At 39.8% G+C, this 20,939-nt stretch overlaps 1 protein-coding gene across 1 annotated transcript in view; it reads left to right on the top strand.

Moving 5' to 3' along the window:
• B3GLCT (beta 3-glucosyltransferase) overlaps nucleotides 1-20,190 on the top strand; it is an 86,684-nt gene extending 66,494 nt beyond the window's left edge. Inside the window, exons 11-13 of the mRNA XM_065896331.1 lie at nucleotides 2,662-2,781; nucleotides 10,987-11,131; nucleotides 20,023-20,190. Coding sequence (XP_065752403.1) covers nucleotides 2,662-2,781; nucleotides 10,987-11,131; nucleotides 20,023-20,190 — 433 coding nt within the window. The remainder of the gene's footprint in view (nucleotides 1-2,661; nucleotides 2,782-10,986; nucleotides 11,132-20,022) is intronic.
• The last annotated feature ends 749 nt before the right edge of the window (nucleotides 20,191-20,939 follow it).

Below are 20,939 nucleotides of genomic sequence, written 5' to 3' on the forward strand. Positions count from 1 at the left end.
CACCAGACAGCACCGTGTGATCAAAATAGATGCTCCCACTGGAGGACAGGTGGACACCACATGCCAGACAACATCACTTATGTAATACTGCACCTGGGAATGCGCAACCTTGCCTTTATTACGAGGAGACATCAGACGAACCCAAGATGAAGATCAGTCTATTAAAAAGGGGGGTGTGGGGGCATTTATTATTTTAAAATATCAATGTCATGAAAGACAAAAAGCTGAGGAACTGTTCCAGGTTAAAGGAGAATAAAGTGAATAATAAATAAATGCAGTAAAGGATCCTGGGCTCCATCCTGCATTGGAGGGAAAAATTGCTATAAAGAATGTTATTGGGTCAGTCGATAAAATTGGAACATGGGTGTTAGCTTAGATACAAGCACTGTGTCACTGTTCATAGTTCTGGATTATAATTAAGGCTGCTGTGAACCTTTGTGTACGTCTTTGTATAGTCATCTGCTTTCATTTATCTCGGCGAAATACTGAGGAGCAGAATGGTTGGGACGTATAACAGGTGTGTTAACTTTTTAAGAAACTTGTGTCAGTGGTAGTTTCTGAGGTGGCTGACTTTCACTGTTCTTAGAATATATACATTGGTGTGTTTGGAGGGAAGGGGCATAATACAGATATGTGTATGTGTATACTTGTGTGTGTGTGTGTGTGTGTAGATATATATAGAGAGAAATTGAGTGAGAATGATAAAACACTAAAATGTATTAATACCATTTTGATTGCACTTGAACATTTCCATACTGTTTCTGTTCATTTCTGTGCCTCAGGTTGCCTGAAGTGGTAACAGGTTGTTAAATGAAGTTCTTTGCCTGGTTCGGTAGCCAGTTCCCTTGGATTGAACTGGAGGTCTGCCTGCTTTAGCCACATTTCCAGTTTTTACCAAATATGAAGTGTGTAATAGTTGTCAGGCTCAGTATGCTTCTTCAGCTTTAATATGATCTTGCAAATATGGAAACGGTTAATGTTACTAGGAAAAGAAACCCAGATGAGATGTTAAATCCTAGTTATTTTAACCTCAGAAATTGAGGGTTTATGGTTTAATTGATAATTTTACAATATGCAGGAAGAAGGGAAATACTTCTCATTTCTTCACGCATTTGCTAGAAGGGGCTTTGAGCTTTCAGGGAGCTTTTCACCAAGCAAAGGCTGCGATTTCCTTAGAGATCTTTGTCTCTCCATGACCGAATGGTGATTTACTAGGTGTCCACACCCTTCCTTGCTTTCCCCTGCAGAGGTATTTATTAGATGACTTCCTGAATACTGATTCCAAACTAGGAGCCTAGAATGTTTAACTTCTGTGTCAAAAATTGGGTAGTTTTCAAACACTTTCTGGCCACTTAGAAACTGTCACCATTATCAGAGCCCTTGACCTTTAGGCAGATATAAACCTGATCAGTCAACTTGGAGACTCTGAGCACCACACTTGTAAGAGATTATTTTCGTACATCAAATGTGTTTTCTTCTCTTTCAGCATCAGCTTTATTAGCTGGGTGTAAGATGCATAAGCACAGATGGAAAAGACGGCCCTTCCTGTACATCCCAAAGACAGGAAAAATGAAACTCCAGAGCAGCAGTGTTCTGGACGTTAATGTTGCTCTTGAGAAAAGAATCCACGATTAGTAATTGAGAGAAATGCTTGATGTATCGAGCTCTTAGAGATGCGTGGTGCTCATGAATCACAGGCTTGAGAAACACTGAAATTTACTTCACGCATAAAAAATATTTAATCCAAGGTCGGCCATGGAAAAGCTTTTTTCAAGGCACGCTGATTAATATCATGAGGGAAGCTAGGATTTGGTGTGTATGACCTGAGAAGCTCTAAATTAGAAGAAACAGTAGAAGGACTTTACAGGGCATTTGTAAGTGACAGAAGTTCTTAAAACATGGGAAAACTAGCCTTTCTTAACGTCAACCTTTGTCTCCACTTAAAATATTTATAGATTTTATTTTCCTAAGAAATCTTTTTTTCTCATCCTTACAGCAGCCATAGTTGCTGGCATTCTTCTGAGCAGCTCATGGATATTCTCAAGGCCCTTTGCAAGACACACGACAAAGAAGCATAGGGGCCAGAGGTATAAACAAATAGACACAAAAGAGCGTAGATTAGGGAAGCCTCATTTGAGAGCATAAGCACCGTGGTGCATCATAGTCTGGACGTTTCCTGGAAAGCTTGGCTGCTCACACATTCTCTTCCCTACCTGCTGGCTCCCTGCCTGACATGGACCTCATCTCTACTTCAAAAGTTCCTTTTTTAGCCATGAAGAAGTTTGTAAAATACCAAGTGCACCTGAAAAGGTGTGATGATTAGTTCACGCTCAGTGGTGAGCAGGACTGGTGGAAGTGAGCCAGGACACCTGCCGCCCTGCCCACCCACACGAGGCAGCCACGCCCGGCAGGGGCTTGGTAACACTGGAGAGGAGGATCTTGTTTCTCAGTTCCTCTCCTGTTTCCAGGAATGCACAGTGTTCAATTTTTTTTCTTTTTTAAAAAAATCTTTCTTCTGTAAATCTCTTGAATTTCATCTCTAAATGACTTCCATATTGTATTGCATAATATAACCAGTGGGCTGTAAGAACCATGAAATACTTACTCTGAAAATGCATTTGAATTAAGTGATTATCGCTTCTATTCCCTTGGGAACCTTAGCATCTCCAGGCTCCAGCACCTGCTAAGCTGTTACGATGCCAGTGAACCCGTGTTTCTGGGAGAGCGTTACGGCTACGGCCTGGGCACCGGCGGCTACAGCTACGTCACAGGAGGAGGAGGGTAACTATGAGCATGGCTTTCTGCAGATACTCACGACATTACACTTCCGCTTCCAGGATGCAGAGATGGGTCTGTAGCCATGGGATCTATACTGGTACGCAGGTGTTCTGTCAGTGGGAGCTGCTACTATAATAGGAAAGTGAACATTAAACAGAACCCACAGTGAAGAATATTTTACTCCTTGAAGAGACAGTATACAAATGTATGTCAGGGAACTTGGTAGAAATGTCCCTTTAGTCGTGAGTGCTTCTAGGCAGCCAGTTAGTTTTGATAGTCTAAATGCAAAAAGTTTTGGATATTAATTTCAGAAAATAAGTCATTAGACTTTTTAATTACCCGGTGCTTATAAATCACATGTGGGAAAAGAGTGGTATAGAAGTTTAGACTTAAGCAATTAAATGATATTTGTGTGGGATTTATAGGGTTTAAATAACAGTTAGAAGTCGGTGCTTTTAAATAAGCATCTGCCTAATCTCTTATGGGGAAAGGTTTTTGATTTGATTTATGTAAGTAAATCAATTGAGCAGTCAGTCTGTTCTATTTTCTCTATAGCCCTTGCTATTGGGGTAGTTAGGAAGAGTCTTGTTATCCACTATAGTAATTTAAATTTATTCAGCAGGTTTTTGTTGAATGTCCACTATGTGCTGAGCAACATTCTGGGCACTGGATTGTAGACTTCTGAAGGCTAGGACTTTATATTCTTACCTTGCGATCTCCTAGATTAGAACCATTCCTGCTGCAGGACTACTACTTACTGCGGGGTCGTGTTCCAGGAGTTATGGTTTGCTCTGGCCCGTTCAGTGGTGACTGCAGCCTTGTTACTGAGGTGACCCTTTCCTAGTGATGACCAGGCCTGGGCAGGAGTACTGATCTTTGTTGATCCAGTGCTAAGGTTGATCCTCCATTAGCAATAGGAGACAGAGGTCCACAGAGGCCTTTGAGAAGACACTAAAGTGGAAAGCCAAGGCGTACTGAGCTCGTCCTCGTTAAAAAAAGAAAAGGTTCCAGCTCTTGGCAGGCTTATGGTGATGCATTAGTTTCCTGGGTGAGGTGCCGGTGCCCGTTAAGCCAGAGCTTTCCCCTTTTGTAAAGGGCCCTCCCTGTTCTTTGTACCGGGGGTTGTACGTTTTGTAGCAGGAAGGTGTTAATCCTTTGAACCCGGAGGGAACAGCCACAGCCGCCTGGTCTCCCTGCTCGTCGTCGTCCTCCGCGCCGCGGTCACACAGCTTCTCTGAAAGCACCTGGTCCTCTCGCTCCCCTGCTCGGGGGCCTGTGCTGCCTTCCTGTGGATTTGAGTGCGAACTCTTTCCTACTTCTGTCATCTGACTGGGAGATAATCGTTTAGATTTCAACCGGAGTCACGTTGATCTGGGTCAGGCCTCAATTTTAACCACCTCTTGTTGGCCTAATTCCCAGCGTCCTGGGTGCTCCTGAGGCCGTGGAGCTGGAGTCTCTAGCGGGTCTTCCCTTCCGCCTTCCCGCCCCCAGACCCACTTTACCCGCTTGCTGCTGCCCCGGGGAAGGGCTCCCCCGGGAAGGGCTCCTCCCTGGAAGCACCTAGGCTTCATGTCATCCATCTCTTCAACAGTTCCATAGGTTAATGTGATTTTTATTTTATTTGGATTTTTCTTTGCGTCACCAGGGGAGTGAAAGTCTTTCACATCCTTTTATAACCTCTCGTTGCCGTCAGAGCGTAAGTCCACATTCCTCGCTGAGGCTGCCAGGCCTCTTGTGATCTTGGCAGATGCCGTTTTAGCTTCTTAGCCTCATTTATCTGCACCCTCATCTTAAAAGAATTTGTGCTGAACCTGTTTCAGTTCCTCAGAGGCACTATTTTTTTAACTCCTCCACTCAGATATGGCGTCTGCTGGTCTGTACACAGCACTGTACCTCACCCCAGCCTTCTGCCTGTCACCTGGCCAATCCTCCTTCATTTGGACTTGATAGCGCTATCAGTTACTTATTCCTGGAAGCCTTCGGCCTAGTCCAGCCCCTGAAATCTGGGTTTGATGCCTTTCTAATATACCTTCATAGCATATTACACAAACCATTATCATCTAATTGCCTATTGACTTTTCTGCTTTCCACCCAGATTATGAACTATTTGAAGGCAGCACCTGAGTCTCCTTTCCCATTCCATTCCCCCTTCCTAGCATGAGGACTCATTTTTTACAGAATACAAGGGATAAATGAATAAATAGATGCATGAACACTGGTACTAATCTTTACATAACTAACATTGACCAGTGTAATACTCTGTTCTTAGTAGCACTTTACAAAGATGCAGAAACATTCTTCATGAGATTGTCTTATATCTACCATTGATAAAAACTGCAGACATAAGAGTTTCTCTGATATTACAAGAGACTTTTGTGGTCATCTAGCTTAAGAATCAGCTCTTTTTTTATCAGCAAGTCAGGATCAACTAAGGGATGGTAAAACCAGTTAATGGATCATACCATCATTTAAAAATAATGAAAGCCCCACGTATCAGAGCTAACCCAGGAGCGTGGACTCCAGGGATTTATGCGTAGGTACTCTGTATTGTTTGGAAAATGAGACCTTTGTACTATTTGAATCCAAGTGTCCGTTTTCCGCTTTGTTGCTTACTTCTTGAAAGTTTGGGTATTTGGAGGATTAGTTCAATAAGTATTAGTTCAATAACTATTTTCTTTTTTGAAAATACTTCCTTACATACTTTTGGGTAGGAAGCTGTGGTCAGGATGAAGAGGCCCTGGCAGTGTTGCCCAAAGAGACGGCCGTGACCCGTGTTCATCTGCTAGGAGTCCAGGGGGGCAGGCCCGTTTCTGACGATGCAGTTTATCTTCTGTACGTGGTGTGTGTGTGTTTGTTGCTACGCTGCATGGCTGTTGTTGATTTGCGGGTATTCCCTTGGGCAAATCCCTGCCTCTCATTTCAGTTTTTCTTATTTTTAAAATTAGTATATTGTATATTAAAGGAAGTCATATTATTAGTCTTACAGCCTTTCAACATGTTTTTTATTAACATTCTTTTAATTTTTTTAAATTGATGTATAGTTGATTTACAGTGTTGTGCTAATTTCTGCTGTACAGCAAAGTGACTCAGCTATACACATAATATACATTCTTTTTTTATATTCTTTTCCATTATGGTTTATCCCAGGAGACTGGATATAGTTCCTGTGCTATACAGGAGGACCTTGTTGTTTAGCCATTCTAAATATAAGAGTTTGCATCTGCTAATCCCAAACTCCCAGTCCATCCCTCTCCTTCCCCCCGCCCCCTTGGCAAACACAAGTCTATTCTCTATGTCTGTGAGTCTGTTTCTGTTTTGTAGATAGGTTCATTTGTTCCATATTTTAGATTCCACGTATAAGTGATATCATACGGTATTTGTCTTTCTTTTTCTGACTTCACTTAGTATGATAATCTCTAGTTGCATTCTTGTTTTTACAAATGGCATTATTTTGGGTTTTTTTTATGGCGGAGTAGTATTCCATTGTATATATGTACCACATCTTCTTTATCCATTCATCTGTCGATGGACATTTTAGTTGTTTCCATGTCTTGGCTATTGAGAATAGTGCTGCTGTGAACATAGGGGTGCATGTATCTTTTTGAATTATAGTTTTGTCTGGGTATATGCCCAGGAGTAGGACTGCTGGGTCATATGGTAACTCTATTTTTAAGTTTCTGAGGAACCTCCATAACTGTTTTCATGGTGTGAATTTACATTCACACCAACAGTGTAAGAGGGTTCCCTTTTCTCCACACCCTCTCCAGCATTTGTTATTTGTAGACTTTTTAATGATGGCCATTCCGACCAGTGTGAGGTGGTACCTCATTGTAGTTTTGATTTGCATTTCTCTAATAATTAGTGACGTTGAGCATCTTCTCCTGTGCCTACTGGCCATCTATATGTCTTCTTTGGAGGAATGTCTATTAAGGTCTTCTGTCCATTTTTCGATTGGGTTGTTTTTTTGTTGTTGAGTTGTGTGAGCTGTTTGTGTATTTTGGAGATTAAGCCCTTATCGGTTGCGTCATTTGCAGATATTTTCTCCCATTCTGTAGGTTGTCTTTTCATTTTTTTTTAAGGTTTCCTTTGTTGTGCAAAAGCTTGTAAGTTTGACTAGGTCTCATTTGTTTATTTTTGCTTTTATTTCTATTGCCTTGGGAGACTGACCTAAGAAAACACTGGTGCGATTTATGTTAGAGAATATTTTGCCTATGTTTTCTTCTAGGAGTTTTATGGTGTCATGTCTTGTGTTTTAAGTCTTTAAGCCATTTTGAGGTTTGTTTTTTGTGTGTGTGCATGGTGTGAGGGTGTGTTCTAATAACTTCAGTGATTTACATGCAGCTGTCTAACTTTCCCAGCATCACTTGCTGAAGAGACTGGGAAAGACATTTTCATATGTTTTTCCCATTTTATATTCTTGTCTCTTTTGTTGAATATTAATTGACTGTAGGTGTGTGGGTTTATTTCTGGGCTCGCTATTCTGTTCCATTGATCCGTATGTCTGTTTTTGTACCAATACCACACTGTTTTGATTACTGTAGCTTTGTAGTATTGTCTGAAGCCTGGGAGAGTTATACCTCCTGGTTTGCTTTTCCCCCCCTCAGGATTGCTTTGGCAATTCTGGTTTTTTCTTTTTCTTTTTGGTTTTATGTAAATTTTTGGATTATTTGTTCTAGTTCTGTGAAAAATGTCATGGGTAATTTGATAGGGATTACATTAAATCTGTTGATTGCTTTGAGTAGTATTGCCATTTTAACAATACTAATTCTTCCAATCCAAGAGCATGGGATATCTTTCCATTTCTTTGAATCCTCTTTAATTTCCTTTATTAATGTTTTATAATTCTCAGCATATAAGTCTTTCACCTTCTTGGTCAGGTTTATTCCCAGGTATTTTATTTTTTTGGTGTGATTTTAAAAGGTATTTTTTTTTTTTACATTCCCTTCCTGATATTTCATTGTTAGTGTAAAGAAATGCAACCAATTTCTGAATGTTAATCTTGTATCCTGCTACTTTGCTGAATTCATTTATTAGATCTAGCTGTATTTGTGTGGAGTCCTTAGGGTTTTCTATATATGGTATGATGTCCTTTGCATATAGTGACAATTTTACCTCTTCCCTTCCAATTTGGATACCTTTTATTTCTTTTTCTTGTCTGATAGCTGTGGCTGGGACTTCCAATACTACATTGAATAGAAGTGGTGAGAGTGGACATCCTTGTCTTGTTCCAGATTTTAGCAGGAAGGCTTTCAGCTTTTCACTGTTGAGTATTATATTGGCTGTGGGTTTGTCATAAATGGCTTTTATTATGTTGAGATATGTTCCCTTTATACACACTTTGCTAAGAGCTTTTATCATGAATGGATGTTGAATTCTGTCAAAAGCTTTTTCTGCATCTAGTGAGATGATTGTGTGGTTTTTTACTTTTCTTTTGTTTATGTGGTGTATTACACTGATTAATTTGCATATGTTGAACCATCCTTGTGAACTTGGGATGAATCCCACTTGGTCATGGTGTATGATCTTTTTTACGTGTTGTTGGATTCAGTTTGCTAACATTTTGTTGAGAATTTTTGCATCTATATTCATCAGAGATACTGGCCTGTAATTTTCTTTTCTGGTGGTGTCTGTCTGCTTTTGGTATCAGGGTGATGGTGGCTTCATAGAATGTCTTTGGGAGTGTTCTCGCCTCTGCAATCTTTTGGAAGAGTTTGAGAAGGATCAGTATAAGTTATTTGCGTGTTTGGTAGAATTTGCCCGTGACGCTATCTTGTCCTGGACTTTTGGTTGTAGGGAGTTTTTTTTTTTTTTTTAATTACAGATTCTATTTCACTTCTAGTGATAGGTCTGTTCGAATTATCTGTTTCTTCTTGATTCAGTTTTGGTGGGCTGTGTGTTTCTAGAAAGTTGTCCATTTCTTCTAGGTTGTCAAATTTTTTGGCATATAATTGTTCACAGTATTCCCTTATGGTTATTTGTATTTCTGTGGTATCGGTTGAGATTTCTCCTTTTTCATTTCTTTTTATTTGGTTTCTGTCTCTTTTCTTCTTGGTGAGGCTGACCAGAGGTTTGTCAATTTTGTTTACCCTTTCAAAGAACCAGCTCTTGGTTTTATTGATCAACATCTTTTTAATATTTAAAAGTTGGCAGAACAGACATACTGCGCTGTAATTGGTAATTTTTCTTTTTGGGGGTGGGGGGGTGGGTAGAGCAGGCCAAAATGAAAGGCTTTCCTTTTCTTTTTTGTTCTACTGGATACTGGCAGAAGAGAAGCATTTTTATTCAAATAGGGTTTGAGAGGACGAGATGCCCGCTGTGATTGGGACAATTAGTTACCTATGAAACTTTCCTTGACAGGGCATCAGGCAGACACTTTAAGGGAAATGTCTGTTTATGGTGAACACATGTCCCCTCACACAGGCTCTTTCCTGGGATTGGTCAGTAGAGCAGGAATTTGGCTCGGCACGTAGGTGTGAGGCCCTGAGTCACTGATGGACACTAGATTTTTAAGAGAGAGGCATTTTACGGTGAGTTTTCACCCTTGCAGTTTTCCCTGTTGTATAGGTCATAAGCACTTTTTTTTTTCTTCTTGTACGGTCATATTTCCTTGTATCACCTTAAACAAAGAGCTTCTTTTTCCTCCTGTTTGGTCATATTCCATCCCGTCTTCTGACATCTCAGCACGGGCAGGGAGTGACTTCCGTGTCACTGCATCACCAGCCGTGGTCGCTGGTGTTGGTTATATGGCACTGAACTGTGAGCCCAGCTGAGCAGGCATCGACATGTTTGCGTCAGGGATCGTGCTCACGTGCTCTGTCCTCTTTCCTTCCCGACTAGACTGATTCATAGAACTCTCCCTCCCTGGGGAAGAGCTTTGCAGAGGCAGCTTTGTTCTCACTTGTTGGATCATTAGACTTTTACTAAGGGCTTACTGTATGTGAGACCCTGTATTTGGCTATGGGAATAGATGGATAAATTCTAGATAGTTTTGCCGTCAGGAAAGTTGTTGCTTATTGGGAATGAACTTGTGAACCATATCAGCCCTATGAGCTATTGGGTTATTCATGATATGAGAAGATCCATTACTACTCTAGGACCAGAAGGGAAAGCAGAAACCAATCTATATGTTTTAAAAGAGGAGAATTTATTGCAGGAACTTGGTACAAATGTATTGGAGAGGGCCAGAGGAATAAGAGGGAACAGGTGGCTTTACCCAGAGCTCAGTAACTATAGGAAGCACTGTTGCCTCTGAGGCTGAAGGAGCAAAGGGTGCTGGTTTCTGGGGCCTATTGGTGTGGGTTGCTGTGGCCGCTGCTACTGTCGGGTTAACAGCACTGCATCTGGGGCAGACCTGGGATGGGCTCCAGGTCGCTGCTGCTTTGGGACCATCACCGACGCTCTGCCATCCCATGCCGGCTGTGCTAGAGCCTGTTGCTACCCACGCCCCATCACCTGCCTCTGCCACAGAGACCACCAAAGCCAGAAGCAGATGGCCTCCCCCAGTATTGGGCCCTTTGTCGTCAGGATGAAGCCAGGACCCATCTGGCCAGGGAGTCTGGAAAATATTGTAGAGTTTCTAGCCTCCTGCAATGCTGAGGAGAGCACAGAAAGGTGGGGATGGCTGTGAGTTCCACCAGAAAGTACCCAACGTATCTGGTCAAGCAGCGTCTTAGCACTCTTTGAGGCAAATCAATCTCTGTCTCCCTCCCTCTCTCTTTTTTCCCCTCTTTCTCGAAATTACCTAAAGGAAGCTTCTGTGGACTGGAATCACTCGGACCATGCGTGGTTTTTTTCAATTAGATTTGCCCTCATTGTCAGTCTTCACCTGTATAACTGAGGTACCTAGTATTTCTGGGCCCATCTACCTGCTGGGAATGTTGGCGGATTTTGTTACTGAACTCATCGAGAGTGTGTAAACTTAAGAACTATTCTGATTTTCCAGTGACATACTAGAAAAAGAACACTGCCAAGTGTTAGTGTATAGGATATATATAAAGAAATAAAATTGCCTATTAGATAAGGCAAACATATTTAAAAGTGCTTTTCCTTTCATAGAAACACAGAAACATTTCCCTCAGAATAACAAATATAAAACACTGCTGATGTCAACATCTTCATCAGAAATGTGGCTCTGAACTCTGTCTCCTTATTGAGATTACCGGTTGTGAGGAGCTAACCGCCTTCCCTGTCTGCTCTGGCTTCCCCCAGGATGGTCTTCAGCAGAGAGGCAATCAGGAGACTTCTCGCCAGCAAGTGTCGCTGCTACAGCAATGACGCTCCAGATGATATGGTCCTGGGGATGTGCTTTAGTGGGTTAGGAGTCCCTGTGACACACAGCCCTCTCTTCCATCAGGTGAGAAAAATGTTTTTATTCCTACCTCAGAGGGAGAGAGGGGGGTTTTCGTCTCACTTGAAGGTACTACTACTTTCCCCTCACCTGTTCTTCTGGAAGCAGTCTTAAGAACTGTGTGGACAGGCTCCAGGGGGAAGTCCTTAACAGACCTCTTCGTGCAGAGGGTTGATGCTGTACCAGGTACAGCATGAAGATGGAACGCAGAAACATCTAAAAAATGAAATGGTGTTTGGCCAGCATCCTTGCATGTAGGCTCAGGTAAAAGCTGTTTTTTTTTTTTTCTTTGAGTTAAAAAAAAATTGGTGGTATTTAAAAATTATCAGATGCTATTTAAAAATATACAGGACTGACCTAACGTTGTCCTGCTAGCCACCAAGTGTTTGCAGTTCTACACTGTCCTCAGTCCTTACACTGTCTGTTGGGCTTTCTCCCCTTTGGTTGCTATTAAACTGACAGGCTAAACTTAATTAAATTTCAGTATAATATCTCAATAAGCGTATACTCTGGGGGTTATAGAAGAGATGATGTTTACCAGAGGTGGTTGGTGCTAATAGTTTCACCATCCTGCAGTGTGGGGTAAGAAGGGAATCCTTTTGCAACCTTTTTAGTGTTTCTTTTTTGAAGAATTGGGTTAGTGAGTATTCTGATCAGTGACTATTCTGATGCTGTAAGAATAATAGCAGATAGATGCATCTGCACTAAATAACCAGAGCCCACATTCGCTTCATGCTCTCCTTTAAGAAATCAAAGCTTTTTGAAATTCGAATGCATAGGTATTTTAAGTGCTCTCGCTTACACTGAAAATATAGTCTTCATGCTTTATTTAGTAACCAGTAGCAAGCGCTATTATAGCCCTATAGAGAATTGGGCGTGACAGAAATAGCACTATAGGAGATCACTTGAACGAGGCAAAGAAAGTGCTTGCATTACCAAGAAAGGCAGAATCCATTTCTGCATTCTTGAGGACTGCAAGGAAAGATAAAGATAGACCTTTATAATAAGAAATGTATGAGAAACCTCCCTCCTGGTACTAGTCAGAAGGTACTTTGCCATGTTTTAAAACCTTGAGCCTATGTGTGGTATTATAGGACTTAGAAAAGCAAGTTGTTCTCTCTTACCCTCTCTCTCACTCTATCTCATAATGTTTCACTCACAGAAAGGAAGGGTAATTAAAACTGTTGGTGTATAAGGGAAATAATTTATCACTGTTACTATCATAATTTTATTATTTATTTATTTCTGGCTGAGTTGGGTCTTCGTTGCTGCATGCAGGCTTTCTGTGGTTGTGGCGAGCGGGGGCTACTCTTCATTGCAGTGCATGGGCTTCTCATCGTGGTGGCTTTTCTTGTTGAGGAGCACGGGCTCTAGGCCCGTGGGCTTCAGCAGTTGTGGTGCATGGGCTTAGTTGCTCCGCGGCATGTGGGATCTTTCCGGGCCAGGGCTCCAACCCGTGTCCCCTGTGTTGGCAGGTGGATTCTTAACCACTGCACCACCAGGGAAGACCCGGTCTTAGGTTTTCATAGCAGCCTTTTTCACTTAGGGAAGAATACGTTACTAAATGAAATGATAAGGATTATTTTCCTTCTTTCTTTTCTCCTTATGTAAAAGTCCTTTGAAGATAATTTAAACCATTTTTTTAAATTGTTGTTTCCCATACTTTAGAACTCTTGATTTCTCTAATTCACGTAGTAAATTTTAAACCTTTCCAAAGTCATAAAGTATGCTCAAAATGTATCCTCCCCAACAGACACTGCTTTATCTTCTAATTCTTAAGCCTCTTTTAAGAGAGTTTGCTCTGATTTGGACATTACTTTCCATTTGTAATGTTTGAACACTGGTCCAAACAGTGTATTTGTTCAAATTGAGAAAGATAAAATCTAGGATTCCTGGTAAGTTAGAGCAGGCATTTGGAAACAAGCTCAGATACAAAGTTGCCTGGGCCACATTTCTTCTCCTTTTAGTCAGGGAAGGTTATCGTGAGATCACAGGTTCAGAAGGAAGCCTCAAGGAGGGTCTAGTATATCCCTCTGTTAAAAACAAAGTATCTAGAGCATGTGGTTTTCTGCTCTTCCAAAATTATATGCTACTAATGGGTACGGCAGTGTGCAGCGGTCAGTGAATCCTCTGCACAATTGTCACAGTAACTATTTCAGGATCTGGAAGTCAACCAAAAAGCACTGAGAAGCATTAATTCCTGAAAAACTACTGTAGTTCTGGGTAAGAGCAACAGAGTCTGAGGCCTTTCTGCCTGAAACCCCCCCCGCACCCTACCCACCTTCCATCCAAGCTTGGTTGGAGAGAGCAGCAGTAGTTTCAGTGGTATGGGCCTGGCTGGAAAAAAAAACAACAGGTTTGCTGTCAGAGGGGGTGGACTTGATTTGTGGGAGATATGAAAACCCACAGGTATGTCAGCTAAAATTGTCAAATTTGGGTAGGAAACAAACAAGAAAAACCTGCATCTTCACTGGCCTGAGGTTGCAGTCTCAGTTATGGTGAAGGGACTATTGGTCAGAAGTTTAATACCTAATACCCTGGAAATAAGAAAGCATAGTAGGGCTAGAGAAGCTGGCCACAATTCTGTGGCCTACTGGGAAAAACTATGTGCATGCACGTGGGACAGTGGATGAAAGTAATTAACAAGCTAAGGCATGTTTGAAAACCCACTGCAGCTTTGAACGTCCTTTCCAGTCCACACACAGATTGAAGCTTTACGGGCCTGAGACGTTTGAGCACAATCTCTGCCTATATTACAAACTAACTACTGAGCTATTCAGGCACAGGACTGACTTCTAGAAAGTCATCCTAAAGAATAAACATAAGAACTAAAACTTGAGAAACTAGCCGCCACACGCTCTACGGAGAAAGATTCCACAGTGTAAGTTCAGGCAAATTAGTTTTTAAAAAAGAGTAGTAAACAGATTTTTGAGTTGCTATAATACATTATTTAAAAATAACCAGTTTCCAATCAATTATAGTGAAACATGCAAAGAAACATTGAACTCAGGGGAAAAAATGTAGTCAACAGAAATGGACTCTGATCAACAGCAACGGATTCTGAATGGGACCAGATGTTGGGTTTGACAGACAAAGACTTCAAAGCAGCTAATAAAAAAAAAACTATATTCACAGAATTAAAGGAAACTGTAGTCAAAGGAAAATATGATTACGTTAACTCAACAAATGGCAAGTCTTAATAGAACAATAGAAACTATGATAAAGAACCAAATGAAAATTCTATAGTTGTAAAACCCAATAAAAGAAATGAGAAATTATCTAAATGGACATAACAGTAGATTTGAGATGGCAAAAGAAACAATCAGTAAATTTGAAGGCCGATCAATAGAAATTACCTAATCCAAAGAACAGAAAAAAGACTGAAGAAAAATGAACACAGCCTCAAAGACAAGTGGTAAAACAAAGTATACTAACATACATTTAATGGGGGTCCTTTTTAAAAAGAGAAGGGAGAAAGAAAGGGACAAAAACAATTTTTTTGAAGAAATACATTTTCTCAAAAATGTAATGAGAAACAATCTATTGATCTGAGAAACTCAACAAGGCCCAAGTAGGATAATCAGGAAAAGAATCACACATGAACATGTTATAGTCAAATCACTGAAAAACAATGACAAAGGGAAAATCTTAAAAGCAACAAAAAACCTAATGAAAATGGAAATTAAAATGTTACTGGCTGATTTCTCATTAGAAATAAGAGGCCTGAAGGCAGAAAGAAAAAAAGTTAACCAGAAATTCTATATCCAGTAAAACTATCCTTCCCAAATGGAAATGGAATAAAGACTTTCCCAGATAAACAAAAAGTGAGAGAATTCTTTGCTAACAGACCTTCCCTTAAAAAAACTAAAGAAAATTCTCTGGGCTGAAAGAAAATGGCACTGTGTGGTACCTGGAATATATAGGAAGGAATTAAGTACACTGGAAAGACTATGTATATACATGTTTGTGTGTATATATACAGATATGTGTGTATATGAGAGGAAAAAATGTCTGTGTATGAACATAAAACATATGGATGTGTATATATACATACAGATATTTTTCTCAGTTTCACAAGATTGTTTAAAACAATATAACTATATTGTTGACTTTATAACATAGATAAATGCAATATATATGATGAAAATAGAACAAAGGCAGGGGAAAGAAGTGGAGCTTTATTGGGGCAAGGTTAATTTTGTTGGAGTTAAGTCAGTATTAACCTGATAAGTTAAAGATACATGTTATCCCTAGAGAAACCTTTAAGAAAGTAACTTCTTTGATGTTTTAGCTATATTTTTAAAGACTTAAATGTACACTGAAAGATTTTAATAAAAAAGGGCAATAAAGGAGGAATAGATGGACAAAAAAAGTATAAAAAAATGGCATATACACTACAGAAAAACTGTAGAGGTTGCTCAAAAAATTAAATATAGGACTATATGCTGCAGCAATACCACATCCTGGTGTATAGCAAAAGGAAATAAAAACAAGGTATCAAAAAAACAAAAACAATGGCATATAACATGGCAAATGGCTAATGAAAATACAGCTATATCAAGTATTACATTAAATATGAATGGACTAAATACCCCAGTCAAAGGGCAGAGATTGTCAGACTGGATAAAAAGCATGATTTGTCTATATGTTGTGTAGAAGAGTCAAGTATACTTTAGATTTGTAGACACAAACAGGTTGAGTATAAAAGGAAAAGATATACCATGCAAACAGTTGATCACAGAGAGGAATGTAAATTGGTGCAGCCACTATGGAGGACAATATGGAGGTTCCTTAAAAAACTAAATATAGAGTTACCATATGATCCTGCAATCCCACTCCTGGGCATATATCCAGAGAAAACCATGATTTGAAAAGGTATATGCACCCAAACGTTCACTGCAGCACTATTTACAATAGCCAAGACAGGGAAGCAAACTAAATGTCCATCAACAGAGGAATGGATAAAGAAGATGTGATATGTATACACAATGGAATATTACTCAGCCACAGAAAAGAATGAAATAATGCCATCTGCAGCAACATGGATGGACCTTAGAGGTTATCATATTAAGTAAGTCCGATAAAGACAAAAATCATATGACACTACTTGTATGTGGAATCTAAAAAAATGATATAAATGAACTTATTTACAAAACAGAAATAGACTCTCAGACATAGTTACCAAAAGAGATAGTGGGGTTTGGGGGATAAATTAGGAGTTTGGTGTTTATCTATTTTATATGTAGTAGCATGTATATGTAAACAACAAGGACCTACTGTATGTAGCTCAGGGAACTATATTCAATATCTTGTAATCTATAATGGAAAGAATATATATAATATATATATATGTTATATATATATTTTATATACATATTCAGATTTTATATATATAAAATCTGAATCACTTGGCTGTACACCTGAAACTAACACAACATTGTAAATTAACTATGCCTCAACTTAAAAATTTAAATAAAAAAGATATACTGTGCAAACAGTTGATCACAGAGAGCTTGAGTGGCTATAGTAATATTAAAAACAAAAGATTTTAAGAACAGAAATATTACTAGACAGGAAGTGGGCCATTTCATGACAAAGGTCAATACATCAAGAGAATAAAACAATTATAAATGTATATATACAGCTAACAACAGATCTTCAAATTACATGAAACATAAAGGGACAGAATTGAGAAATAGACAAGTATTAACTACGTGACCTGTCACATATAAAGTATTTCACCGACAACAACAGAATGAACATTCTTTTCAAATGTATATAGAACATTCTCCAGGATAGGCTATATGCTAAGTCATAAAACAAGACTCACCTCCCAGAACAATGGAATGAAATTAGAAATCGAGAAAAAAAATTGGGGAAATTCACCCAATATTTGGAAATTAAACAACACACTTTAAAATAACCCATGGGTCAAAAAATAAACCATAAGGAAAATTAGAAAACACCTTCAATGGAATGAAAATGAAAACACAACATATCAAAAACTTTGAGTGCAGCTATATAGTGGTTAGAAGGAAATTTACAGTTTTAAACATGTTAGAAAGGAATAAAGGTATTAAATCAATAATCTATCAAATCTGAACTAAGTGGAATAAAAGAAATACTAAAGATCAGAGCACAAATCAATGAAATAGAAAACAGAAAAACAGGAAATCAATTAAGCCAACAATTAACTCTAATTTGGTAAACCTTTAGCTAGCTTGACCAAGAGAAAGAGAGAGAAGACAAAAATTGCCAAAATCAGAAATGAAGGAGGGGCATCATTATATACCCTACCACAATTATGCCAACAAATTAGACAATTTAAATGAAATGGACATAGACGTTTCTCCAAAAGACATACACATTGCCAACAAACACATGAAAAGAGGCTCAACATCACTAATCATTAGAGAAATGCAAATCAAAACCACAGTGAGGTATCGCCTCACACCCGTCAGAATGGCCATCATCAAAAAATTTATAAACAATAAATGCTGGAGAGTGTGTGGAGAAAAGGGAACCCTCTTGCACACTGTTGGTGGGAATGTAAATAGATACAGCCACTATTGAGGACAGTATGGAGGTTCCTTAAAAAACTGAAAATAGAACTACCATATGACCCAGCAATCCCACTACTGGGCATATACCCTGAGAAAACCATAATTCAAAAAGAGACGTGTACCACAATGTTCACTGCAGCACTAGTTACAATAGCCAGGATGTGGAAACAACCTAAATGTCCATCAACAGACGAATGGATAAAGAAGATGTGGCACATATATACAATGGAATATTACTCAGCCATAAAAAGAAACGAAATTGAGTTATTTGTAGTGAGGTGGATGGACCTAGAGTCTGTCATACAGAGTGAAGTAAGTCAGAAAGAGAAAACAAATACTGTATGCTAATGCACATATATGGAATCTAAAAAAACGGTACTGATGAACCTAGCAGCAGGGCAGGAATAAAGACGCAGATGTAGAGAATGGACTTGAGGACACAGGAGGGTAAGGGGAAGCTGGGACGAAGTGAGAGAGTAGCATTGACATATACACACTACCAAATGTAAAGTGCATGGCTAGTAGGAAGCTGCTGCATAGCACAGGGAGATCAGCTCCGTGCTTTGTGTCCACCTAGAGGGGTGGGATAGGGATGGTGGGAGGGAGGCTCAAAAGGGAGGGGGTATGGGGATATATGTATACATATAGCTGATTCACTTTGTTATACAGCAGAAACTAACACAGCATTATAAAGCAATTATACTCCAATAAAGCTACTAAAAATTTTTTTTAATGATGAAAAAAAATAAATGGAGAAATTTCTAGATTACACTTTTTAAGCAAGGCTATTTCTCAAGAAGAAATAGAAAATGTATTTAAACTTATATACATTGATGAAGTTGAATTAGAGAAGCAAGAATGCTTCCTAACTCAGTTTATGAGGCCAACATTAACCTAAAATGTCAGAGATGTACATTGTATCCCTAGAGCAAGCACTAAGAAAATCACTAAAAAAAAAAAAAGCTAAAAAGTTAACGAATTAAAATGGTACATTACAGAAGTAAAGGACAGGCCAGTGTTACTCTTGAACATAGATGCAGAAGTCCATAATAAAATATTAGCAAACTGAGTCCAGCAATATATTAAAATTGTTGCTTGTTTTTCACACTTAAAAATGAACTGTTGGAGATACAAATAGATGGAACACAGGAAAAAATAAATCCATAATATTTTTGCCTTTATTAATGCAGATTCCAGAAGTGATTAATTGCCTCTCAGGAGTCACCTCTGCAAGTGACAAGCTGGATTATTAAGCATTAGAATGTGCTAATCATTTCTGATAAATGAGGTCATGGAAAAGAACAAGACAAAACTAGAAGAGTAAAATGCATACAAAGAGGCACCTGTGATGCTGAGAAGTCTATAATCAACCTCTGTGCCCAAAATGCTAAAAGGAAATCCCAGACAGGCGGGGTCAGTGTGAGGAACGAGGACTTGGGAGCAGAGGCGGAGCAGGGTGGGAAGCTGTACACACGGAAAGAGCGCTGGCTTAAACTGCATGAGAGGAACAGAAATTGGGCAAAATATAAACCTTCTTATCTGTAAAGATCACAGCACACTGAACAGTGTAACATGGAGATTGTATTTTAGACACACTTTTTTTTTTTTTTTACAGCTGTACCTGAGGTATGATTTACATACCATACACAATTCACACACAGTAATGGTGTGAATGGTTACGTTGAAAATTTTTAGCAAATTTCCAGAGCTAGGCAACCACAAACCCGGTTTTAAAACACTAGGATCATGCCCCCCAAATTCCCTTGTGTGAATCTGCACTCATTCCCCACCCCCATTCGCAGACCCAGAACACCACTGATTTGCTTTGTCTCCAAAGTGTTTCCTTTTCTAGGCTTTCCCTACTCTGAAAGACATATGCCTAATTCCAAGTTAGAGCAGCGGACAGGCGGTGGGAACGCCCAAAATTCCTTGCCTCACCTCGCCACACAACCATGTATGGCCAAAGTTTCTTTAGACCTGGGAAATAAGTTTTTCTGCCTCTTTGCAGAAGTCATAATAGTAACTTAAATGACTTACCAAGGAAAACTTTTCACACTTATTACCACGGTTGAGGAATATCCCAGAGGCATGACTGTGGAACCTAGAAGCAAAAAGCGATGCATTGGGGATACAAAAGTAATTGGAGATGCAGAAACAAAGAGCCTACACTTAGAGGGAAGATTTTAGTGGAAAAGATTTTCCTTCTTGCTTTTAGATTCCCATAACCAACATCAGATATTGAAGGAGAGCAATCGTTTCATGCATTTAAGTGCTATTCTGAAGCACAATTGTTTTCGATGAGTGAGAGAGCAGGATTCTCTGTTCTTCCTGCAGGCTCGGCCTGTGGATTACCCTAAGGACTACCTATCTCACCAAGTTCCCATATCGTTCCACAAGCACTGGAACATCGATCCCGTGAAGGTCTATTTCACATGGTTGGCACCCAGTGAGGAAGACAGAGCCAGGCAGGAGACACGAAAAGGCTTTAAAGAAGAGTTATAAAGCATGGTGGCCTGTGGGCACAGGCAGGACACAGAAGCAGAGACTGGCATTGTCCTGCTGTGCTGGATCACGCTGCTTACGTGCGACATGCAGCATCGGAAGCTTCCTGACTTTGGGTGGACGTTATTATACGGTAATTTTTGAGTTGAGTGTGGGGAAGGAGTCATAGGGAAAACAGATTTTTGTTTTCTGGGGAAGATCACCTGCTTTAGCATTATGCAGTTATTGCGATACACAGTGATTACGGTGTATCTTTCAAGCTGTGAAACAGCTTTATTTCTGTCATAGAAAAATAAATGGTACCAGAATTTTCCTTCCTGTCCTGTCTCTTCATTATAATGAAAGTTTCAGTTGGGCATGAGTCTGGAGAGACGTGATTGTGTTATTATATACATAAAAGAAAGAAGAGGGAAGGTCTCTTGATCTGGATATTACAGTGGGGTGAACTTTTTAACCGTATTATTTTTTTTGCGGTACGCGGGCCTCTCACTGTTGTGGCCTCTCCCGCTGCGGAGCACAGGCTCCGGACGCGCAGGCTCAGCGGCCATGGCTCACGGGCCCAGCCGCTCCGCGGCATGTAGGATCTTCCCGGACCGGGGCACGAACCCGCGTCCCCTGCATCGGCGGGTGGACTCTCAACCACTGCACCACCAGGGAAGCCCTTAACCGTATTATTGATGATCGAAATTACTTCCTGGTAACTCAGTAGGAAGACTGCTGTGTTAAGGATCATTCATAAAACGTCATAA

This window comes from Phocoena phocoena, chromosome 18 (genome assembly GCF_963924675.1).
Source record: "Phocoena phocoena chromosome 18, mPhoPho1.1, whole genome shotgun sequence".
Lineage (NCBI taxonomy): Eukaryota > Metazoa > Chordata > Mammalia > Artiodactyla > Phocoenidae > Phocoena > Phocoena phocoena.